This window comes from Platalea leucorodia, assembly GCF_965183815.1.
Source record: "Platalea leucorodia genome assembly, chromosome: 5".
NCBI classification, from domain to species: domain Eukaryota; kingdom Metazoa; phylum Chordata; class Aves; order Pelecaniformes; family Threskiornithidae; genus Platalea; species Platalea leucorodia.
The window spans coordinates 48001954-48012906 of NC_138827.1; the positions used below are offsets into that span (position 1 = coordinate 48001954).

Below are 10953 nucleotides of genomic sequence, written 5' to 3' on the forward strand. Positions count from 1 at the left end.
ACTATTCATATTGTATAGTTGCTGATGGTGCTTCAAGACAAGTGATAGCACTCTACAAATTTAGAATGGACTAGAAGCAAGAGAAGTCCCTTCACGGTGAGGAGCTTGGGTAAAAGACCAGGCAGACAGAGTGCAGAATTTAGAAAAAATATTAGCAATACAAGCATTAGTGTCCCAGTGTCAGTCCATGCCATTTTATCTGATATCTCCTAGTTTATGGAGTGTCATTTTACAGTGCCAGAGGTTTTCTGTTGTCAGCCCATTCAGCCTGAATTTGCCTATGCATCTCCTCTATTGAATACAATGTTTTAAATAACAAACTAGTTCAACCTTTCAAAGGAGCTTCCCCTGTTACATTACGTGAAGACTGAGCTTTCTTGAGTTTGTGATATTTATATTTCTTTACATCATTTACCTTTTATCGGTTTAGAAGCGAATGCCTCTTGAGCCCTGCATGTTGGGTATTTTCTTAGGTTAGTGGCAGAAATATCTGTAACTAGAGCAGAAGAACATTAATAACATTATTTACGTGTGGTGGTAGTTTAGAGACTCAGTAGCCTGTAGTTAACCTAGTACAGTTATTCTATATTTAAGAGGGAGGAAAAGGTAATACATTTTTAATAATAGGGTTTTTGCCACTGGAATTTGGTGAAGAATTGAAAGGTGGATACAGTGCAGCTCACCGAAGAAGCTTCAACCCAGGGATGATTGACCAGTGTAGGAGACTGAGTTGGATAATCTCTTTGTATCCTGCCTTGCTATATTCCCCATGCTGTGCAGGCATGGAGATGTTGCTGCCACCACAGATACGAATAAGGCTTTTATCCAAAATACTACATTATACATCTTCATGATTTCTTCTCTTGCTGCCCTCTTCTCTCTGCTAAAACATGATCTTTAGAAGACAGCATAGTACATTTGAAATTATTCAAGAAATGTAACTTATTTAAGGATTTTTTTTTCCCTTTCTTTTCTGGTTTATGAGCCTTTAAGTTATAACTACTGTATTAGAAAAAAAAAAAAAAAAAAAAAAGGTTTCCCTAGAGTTTTTACTGAGTGCGTGCTTTTGTTTGCCTTTCCAGGACTGTTATGCATAGTAGGGAAACTATTCATAGGACTAAAATAATCTACATGCAAACCTAAATGGAAACAGATACGGATTGAGAGAGAAATCCAGCTCTACTCATTTTATATGCAAATAACTGAACCCATGCAATATACGAAAAACAAAACAAAACAAACAAACAAAAAAACCAACAAAAAAACCAAACCCAAACAAAACAAGGCAAAGTCTCATTTAGGACAGAGAAATGATAACATACATGGCAGCTAGAAACCATAGCAACAATATAAAAAAATAAGGCAGCGAATCATTTGCTCTAGTATAGTCTCATTTTTCTCACTAAATCAAATCATCCAGGCCCTCCTCTGAAATGTGTAAGAATACATCAAGTCTAATTTCCAAGGCCTAATATTACAGAAGTTGACAAGCTGGGAAAAAATGGGAAAGAAACTTTTTCTGGGAGGGTTTTTCCTCTCAAAATGAACAGCTTAAGAATACTTAAAGTAGAGCTTTTCGTGATAATTTTAGTGTCACTTGTCAGTTCTTCAAAATACTTTCCATTACTTAAATGAGTATTTCAAATTAAGTTATTTCAGAATTACAATATCAATTACAGTTCCTAGACGGTGCAGAGACAGCATAGCATGCTGTATTTATTGAATGAAGGTGCATATGCATGGGGATCTTGTTTTCATTACTCAGTTTCATTTTTCCTTAACAAACATGGGCTGCTTCTTGAGCTACCTGAGACCTTTAACCACTGTCAACAAATGTGACAATGCCTCCTTTCATGTTTTGTTTTGGTTTTTTTTTCCTCCTTGTTTTTCAGTATACTGAAAGGCAGAAAGTATGCCTCTAGTCTTCAGAACTTCTAGATATTTTATATTTCTAGTTCAGATAGTGGATTGTATTATCTTGCATCTGGTCTAACATTCACATAGGTGAGCCAGGGCCCTTCCACTGGCTTACGTGCCTTCGTTCACACAATTCCACACAAGATGGAACATTAATAAAAAATGTGTGGTATAGAGAGAAGATAAAAATCAAAAATGTAATGAGCCAGCTCTGGCACGCCTATGCGGGGAAGTTGTCAAATGGAATGTTTTCTAGCTGCTGCTTGCTGGAATAGTTTGACCACGCCGGTATCATTCATGTTTGGATAAATTGCAGGAATTGTTAAAGCTGTTACTGCCTCTTTCCATGATTGAATTTCATTTCAAAAGCTGTATCCTCCAAAACAGCTGAACTGGGTCAAGAAGGGAATCTCGCATAGACATCTCATCAAGAGGAAGATCTTATATATGGAAAATAAGGCTAGTTTAAGAAAGTCGCTGTTGCCCAGTGGCTGGAGAGAGCTCAGGGAGGAGAGGACGAGCAGGGTGTCAGTGTGCCATGGGGACAGGTCTCTCGGGTCTGACATCAATCAAAACGCCTTAGGAGAGCCCTGCACTGAAAACTGCTAATTGAAAATCCACTTCGACAACTCTGTAACCAGAGATGAGTATTAGACTTACATATTTGGGTACATGAGCAAAACTGTTATTCAGTATGGGTTAATGGGTGCAAAACTCTCCTCAAATTGTGTAGGTTCTCAGCATGATGGTCATCTTATTTAGCATCAGATGCTGCTTGAGGGATTCTGTATTCTGAACTTTTTTGTTTGGATCAAGATCAAAACAAAAATCTAGGAGGTTCTTGTGCAAAGCCTGTGATTATGTGTGTCTGTTCAAGTACATTTTTGCATTATAACGTTACCAGAGAATTCTCTGTCTTCGTCGCCAGCATTTACAGAAGCATGCTGAATTTAACAAACCTTTGACAAGACATAGGTAGGAGTCTCACAAAGCCCTGGCTGCCACTGGAAATATACCTGTCCACCTATAATTTGGGATCCTGTGCTTCAGAACAATCCTGATATCAGTCCTGTGTTGAGGACTAATTGAGCATTTATTATATTTATGTATATGCTTATTATTTTTAGATTTATATATTATTATATAAATATATAAAAATATATAACATAGTATGTATTATTTTATTTACTATTATGCCTTTAATTCTGGGACAGTCCTGTCATGATGCGAGCATAATGGATCTGAGGGGGTCTGCTAAGTCTAGATGCTGTTGGAGCTTTAGGATTGGCACTGCATGCAGGAATTGAGATTTTTTTTTTTTTTGAGAAATGTGGTGTTAACTTTGCATTTATTTCTACCCTTTCTACTTGGTAGGCTTTTTTTTGTAAATCTACTTTTTTGTGCTGAAAGAGATTGAGTCCTTTAAAAAAAAAAAAAAATCCTCTCAGAATTGAGATTTTTGCCTGTCTTGGACTTGTAGAGAGGGGGAAAAAAACCCAAATAGCCACTTTTTATTTTTCAGTGAAAGCAACAGGGAGGCTTGGAATGCAAACATGGTTTCTAATGAAACTTTTTACAAGTGCTTTCTATTTAGCTATAACAGTTTTTTCTTCCTCTTTTTATTATGGGCTAGCAAAAAATACCCACACCAAAACCTCCCTAAAAATTCCACCATAACGTCTGTAAGATAATTATTGAATGTGTAATATGCAGTATTAACAGCACTGTAGTATAGGATAAATAATTCTGGTAATGTGTTAGCACTTGAGGTTCCACAGGAATAGGTGATGTACAAAGTTATAAGAATAGTTGTGACCCCTCTCCACAAAATTTATATCCAAGTTTTTCAAACTTTAGTGGCTTTGACAATGAAGATATTACACTGGTATTAATTGGCTTTGCTCTGAAGGATCGCTCTGAAGCCTGACCATAGATCGTGCCTTCCTGGATTGTCTGCATGGTCCCCAAATATTAAAGGGCATAAATATATTACATTTTGATGGAAGATGGAGGCAACTTCTCAATTTCATAACTGCTGCACAATAGGTTATACAATTGGGCCAAGGTCATGCTGGAAGTCCTTGGTAAAGCTCTGGGATTTTGGCAAAGTTCAGTCTAAATCTTCTAAATCACACTTCAGTGCCTGGCCTTTTCCTATGTCAAATTATCAGAGCTCAGATGCTAGGCTGTGACCTTTTTTTTGGTGTTGTAGAAGTATGAAGCATCAGTTTTAGACCTAGAAAATAAAGAGAAATAAAGACTAGTGGCTCCTGTATTTCACATCCGAGCGTTTTCAGGTACTTTCTGAAATGGATCTTTAATAATGCTTTAATAATAAGTTATATTACAGAAGTTTTCAGAAATGTGATTGTTAAACTCCAACACACTTCAATATACCATAGATTCTTTTGTTTAATTGCATGTGATGTAGTCAGATAGTGCTCTAAGGGTTTTAAAATTTAAAAATTAATTGTGAATGTGCATCCAATTACCATTGTATATATATATGACTTTATAGTGATGATTTATTTAAACTTTGCAGAGTTTCGTCACATATTTAAGCATCTGAAACAGATTAATTAATAAAAATGTTGAAAGGCATGATCAACAACAAAAGTTTAACTTTGTTAGTTAAACTAGCATAGTTTTAATTAGGGGGTTATGAAAGGATTAGTACTGTTACTTTACACTTGAGCCCCTACACTTGATAACCCCTAAAAGTGCAGTTTCTGTACATTTCTCTTAAAACATTCTAAATTAATTGAAAACGTGTTAAAACCATTCACGATGCTTTATTATGTAATTATTAAAATGAATGTCAAATGCTAAAATGTTAATAATGATCTACTCTATTGACAATAATTATGCTGTTGATCATAGAGAATCAGCCAGACGTCATGTGGACATGATGCTTCCTACTATTGTTTTTATATAGTTATCAGAATAATAACATGCATTATTTTTATCAAGTTTGACAGTTTTATATATATTTTTAACTTCTTATGCTGTGTTTCCAAACAGTCAGGAATTAGAGATCCCTGGCAGCCATCTTTCTACCACTTTATACCTCTGTTTGTGATGGGGTGAAGTCAGAAGTGTGCCAGTTTTAAAGGAGCACAGAGACTTGTGAGATTTCGTGATCACACTTCTCTTTGCCAGGTACTTTTTTTTATCCTTAGGTCCTAAACGATTCGTAGAGCAGAATTTTTTGGCTTTCTACTTGCCCTACTAAGAAAGGGGACGTGATTCCACTTCTTCCACTGGGAATTTTCTCTTCTGAAAATGAGAATTGGATTTGTAAGAAGGGAAAATGACTTACTACATTTTTGAGTAAATGATGCAATTTCAGCAATCCTGACTGCTGTCTTTACTGTGACTTTAACCAGCAGAAATCCCCTGGTGCAGAAAGGATGCCAAGGCTGCGCTGCAGACGGAAGTTGCAATTTTCCACTGAAGTATCATTGCAAAATGAACGGTAGCTGTGGGACTGCAAAACAAACCCACATCCTCCTTGTAGCTCAACTTCAGCGACCGTGTTCATTTCTCTGTTAACCACTAGTACTGGGGAAGAAAAAGAAATGCAGACAGCAAGAAGAAAAACTAGGTGATAGAATAGATGATGGGTATCAAAGAACAGATATTTTACACCCTACCTACCTACCTAAGCTGTGGCAGGACATAAACCTAAGTACGTGACCCAAGGCAGCATATTGGGGCTTTCAGACTACTTAATATCCTTTATTGTCTAAATGAATTAGTTCCTTAATGTAGGAATGATAAAATAGAGAGGATCTTTTGCATAGAGGGATGTGATGGTGTGTAGAAGGCATAAATAGAGTTCCAAACAGGGAGAGATTCCTGGAGATTCAGAGCAGCTCAAAAGCAAAAGAATCAAAAGGATCAAATTCATATAAAGTGAAAGATTTTTCTTTTTCTTTTTTTTTTTTTTTTTTTTTTTAAATCTTATTGCTGTCTCTTGTGTTTAGAATTGTTCTCTATAGTGAAGATTCTTCCTGCCCCATGTGGTTCAAAATATTTTTTTTTTCTTCAATACAGCTCCTTCCTTCACATAAATATATGCAATAAATCTAATAGCAATGAATGAGATCAGTGAGTGCATCTGGAGACACCTGAAGATTGTGCTAGAATCCTATCATATCTTGCTTGTTTGAAAAATAGCACCATGACTGAATTCTGATTTATGTGCTTACTTGCCTAAAACTGTTTCTCTTATGTCTACTTTCCTGCTTATCTGTATTTCATTGAAAAGTGGTTATAATTATTGATATTTCTTCTTCACGAGTGCATGGGGACAGTATCACTGATGCATTTGGAAAAGCAAAGAAAATTAATTATTAATTGAAAATATATACAGGAAGATTTACTCAGGTTTTGTCCAAAATGCCTACACAATTAATAAATGAGACTTTTCAATAAAAATTTAATTTATATAAACACAAAGAAAATTAAAGAGAGTCATATTGGAGACAGCTGTATTATGAAACATTAATTTGCTCTGAATGCCAGGAACATTTGTTAGAAAGCAGCTGCCTATTTATTAAATATTATCATAGTGTTATCTACCATATTTCTACTTCTTCTGTTTTGAATTGGTATAAAATATGTTTAAAAGAGGATTTTGAGGTTTTTTACAAATTACAAATAAGATGATGAATGAATGAGTAAATGTATTCAAGTTCCCTGAAAAGAACTTATTTTTGAGGCCATACTTCTAAAGAAAAATCAACAGCAAACCAGAAAACCAAAAACATTCTGCTTAAAAATGTGAAAACGCTTTGACAAATAAAGCAAGCACTGGAAAAATTATCAATGGCAAACTTCTTTAGTAAAAAGGTAGCTCAAATGTCTTAGCATGTTCCGTTCTGTTTCTTGAATATTTCTCCACTGTTATTAGAAAGTATCATGTGCACATTGTACTTAAAAACAAGCTGGCAAAGGCAATCCTTAGATCTGGTTTGTACAATCACTTTAATAAAATATTATCTGTACTGAGTTGCAATGGGAGAGATTTACAAATTCATAATCCCTCAGGTATTTTCTCATGAAAATGGGAGCCATCTCTTCTGATTTCCACTCTGTTGCTTCTGTACTAGTTCCTTGTATGCTTCTGACCTTAGAAACCTGGGAAAAGAGTCCTTTGCCATGAGACTATAGATTAACCTCTGAGCATCATCAAAGCAGCTGAGGGTGGGCTCGGAGATATTCTGAGAGATGTGGGTTTTGGTTTGGAAGTCAATATTAATCTGTAGGAAGAAAGGAGGCATAAAACCAATGTCAGTTTGACTGGAAAGCTGACGTCTGTTTGTGTACAGGACACCGTCTGCATTTGAATTTCCTCCCAAATACCCTGGCTGATGCAAATAAGCAGGAAGGTCATGCCTTCGTTTTCTAGCATACTGAATTCTTTATTTTATTTGGCTCTTAAAAAGATGGCATCACCAAAAAAAGAAGGGAAAAGCTTGCTTCTGATTATCTCATCTTTTTGCCAAACCAAATCCTATGAAGTACTGATTACCAAAGAGTAAGTTAGAGATAAAGGTACTCAGCATCGGTTTAGGTTTTGGCCCTATGTATTTTGTAAAGGATTTTTTGTTTTTAATAATAATAAAATGAATTTCAATCATACGTAAGACATGCGGACATTCAAAGCATGCTCATTATCAAAGGCAAAAACTTCAGTGTAAAAGTTTGTTAGGGAGCAGAATGTGATCAATAATTAATTAGCAATTTGTTCCTTCCTAGTAAGCATTTTTTAAATAATGATAAAATTGAATGCTGTGATGGAAATTTTTGCAAGTTTGCATTTTAATTTTCATCACATCAAAAATATCTGTACAAAAGAACAAATAGAATCATTAACATTCCGATATACTGGTACCTAAAATACAGAGGAAATGGTGCTTATTGCATTATAAAAATGGTTAGAGAAAACAAATTATATTGAACATGTGTTTCCTTAAATCTTAAGGTAGAAGTTTCAGGTGAGAGAAACCCATGCCCTGTGTGAAGAATGTATTTAAAGTATAAACCATAAGAGGTCTTTGTTTGCTTCACAGAGTTCCATACGCTGTTTTCTACCTGGTAAAGAATTGACAGGAAAATGGAAGTACAGCCACATTGAACTGTACTTTCTGTCATGCCTGGAAGTTTGGATCTGAACTTTCCACTTGATTCCCATCCTCAGTACCCAAAGTACACACAAAAAGCTATTTACCTCCTTTGGAGCATCAGCTTCTATAAAGTCAGAATAAATTTTTTTGGCTTTTGAGGCGATCTTAGTGGAGGATTTAGTTTTCTTGAAGTCCTCGCAGGCCAGCCAGAACTCCACATTCTCCTCACTGAACTCTGACTTCAAAAATGTCCTAAAAGCTGCCAAGCCATCTGGGGAAAAATGCATGAGATGATGGGTAGAGGAAAACTGAAAGACCAGTGCGGATTATATGTATGTATATATACACGTGTGTGTGCGTGTGTATAAATATATGCAGTATACATAGTGTAACTTGTGTGTCTGATATTGTTTTGCCTGTCAGCCAGCAGTCAGTCTTAAGAGGCTGTTGTGAAACTATAATGATGATAAGGTGACTAGGAGAAGTCTTTCAGAGTTACTAATTGAGGAACGCTCCCAATACCTGCCTGCTGTGGTTTGGTCTCTCTAGCACTGATGCACTAGTCAAAAGGGGATCCTGGAGGTTTTGGTCTTCAAGAGGATTTGTAGGGAATTAGAAAATAGGGATTTGAGGCTATTGATTAGAAAACTAGAGATTTGAAACTGACCACTGGTCTAAGAAGCATGCAGAATATTAAGTCATATTGTGGTAGGGTGCTCCTCTCAGAGCTGAAGTGAGCCTGCCTAAATAACGCTTCCATCTCCTTTCAAGTAATGATTAAGACTTGGATGAAGAGATGGACTTTTTGTTACTTCGTTTGGCAGTTTTTTCTGCTTTTAAGACAAAAAAAATGAAACAAAGAAAGGTTTGTTTGGAAGAAATTGTTTTAAAATTAATCCAAATCACAAGCTCTTAGAAAAGAAAGCTGATGGCACCCAAATTTAGATGTGTTAGTCAAGTTAATACTGTTCAGAAACAGTATGGAGGCACCCTAGGCTCCAGGCCACAAAGCTACTGCAGGAAAATGGGGTAGGGGCAAGGGAATTTTTGAAGTTACATGTGGTTTGAAGTTTCGGGTCAGTAGGAATAGGATCTCTTGGAGAAGTGACTTTGGATATATTAGAAATAGTAATTTTTTGTTTGACTGAAAGTCAATGCGCAACACACGTATTTCTTTGTAACAGGAGAAACCTAAGAAAAGGTTTGTGGGTTTTTTTCTTATTTAAAAAAATAGGAAAAACAGAACCATTGCACGAAGAGTTTAACAACCGTTATCTTCATAAAACAAAACACTTTCAGAGCGCTTCTGCCTTCTTAAATGTCCCTTAAGCATTGGCCAGATGTATATTGTGTTTGCAGCTTGGAGAAACGTGCCCCCTCTGCCTTTCAGCACAGCAGCTCGCATGCCTCCGGCAGTAGCACTGCTGTGGTTCAAAGCACGTGGAGAGTCGAACTGGAGAGCAGCATTAAAACCTGACGGCAACGTTTGTGAACCGGGTTGACACACGTTTTTAAAAAAATATTTTTCACTTACTTCTTACCTTTATTAGCTAGTAGTGTATCCACAGACTCAGACCAGGCCATTGTTTCCCCAGCGTTTGACCTGTGGAAACAACATCTGTCCTTGAAAATAGCATTGTGATCTTTTGCCTGTGCAGACTGTGGTAGCTAGTCTATTATTTGGCTCTCTCCTTGAGGGAGCAGGTGAGTAATTCATGTTATCCTTTGCACTGAACAACAGAAAGTCAACAAAAAGTGTGGCACGTTTTTTTTAGAGAGTAGAGAACCATATAAACTCATAAAGTACAGCGTTATTTGACATTAGCAACTTGATTATTCATCCAGGAGATAGTAGTAATGCTTGCAATTGGTTGAACTATAATAAAGGCGTAGGAGGGATATTAACATTCTAGAGCACATACTGAATTTTTTCTCGAGTTCAAATGGAGTAACCATTAATTTATATGATGCTTTTTGCTTGGAATGAGTAGAATTATCTACAACGTTATTATGCTAACAGTGGTAGGATAAATGGGCATTATTTCATCTTCTCATTGGTATAAAAAATGGAGTAAATTCATAGTTTTGGCTCTTCCTTTCTAACTTGCTGTAGGCTTCTGTTAGAAATGAGACAGGGAACTAAATGGACCCTTGCTCTTACAAAGCCTGGGTGCTCTGAAGATGCTCAAACTGGTTCAGAAGCAAGGCTTAGTGTACAGGTTAACAGGGGACAGCCACACGATCTGACAGGCAAAAGGATGTCAGACAAGGGAAGGGCATGCTAAATGTGTGGAATATTTTTTTCTTGTAACTTGGGTAAGATGGTCTTATTCAATTTAGTCCATGAGTACATAGATAAAAGAAACCTGCCTTATATTCCTGCAAAATTATGTCTTGATTAAAATTACCATTGTATGAGTTTTTAATTTAAACACCCAGCAGAGAAAAAGAACCTCCTTTACCAGCATTATTGTTGCTGTTTGCACTTTTTGCCATGAAACCTTGGAAGAATATGATTTCTTGAAAATGAAACATTTTGTGGAAATGTCAGACACGTGTGGAGATGTCAGCATGTGCCTACCTGCCTTCCTGAATGACGGTTTTTCTATTTGATTTTCTCATTTTTTTTGGCAGTTGGTCAGTTTGCAGTCTCAGGCATCCCTAAATGAACATTAGTTTCATATCTATCATTCGGCAATAAGCAGGAATAAATCTGTTTAGTCATCTAGCTCATATTTTGTTTTAGAAGAAGGAGCATACTTCTTCAATAAACCTCAGTTCAGTGGTTTGTAACTGAAGTTTGTTTGAAATATTTTTTTTAATGGAAAATTTTGAAAAAAAGAATTCAAATCTTACAAATGTCCTCAGCCAAAATTTTTGAGCTAGAAATTTCAAGTGTTAATTG

The 10953-nt window shown here is 36.2% G+C and overlaps 1 protein-coding gene across 1 annotated transcript; it reads right to left on the bottom strand.

Moving 5' to 3' along the window:
- Positions 1-6977: 6977 nt before the first annotated feature.
- RGS21 (regulator of G protein signaling 21) lies at positions 6978-10698 on the bottom strand (the record flags this gene model as incomplete). The annotated part of the gene is made up of 4 exons (XM_082311413.1): positions 10630-10698; positions 9590-9651; positions 8153-8319; positions 6978-7181 (listed from the first exon to the last, which is right to left on the bottom strand). Exons 1-4 carry the CDS (start codon positions 10668-10670, stop codon positions 6978-6980), a joined length of 474 nt encoding a protein of 157 aa, XP_082167539.1. The 5' UTR covers positions 10671-10698.
- Between the last annotated feature and the right edge of the window lie 255 nt (positions 10699-10953).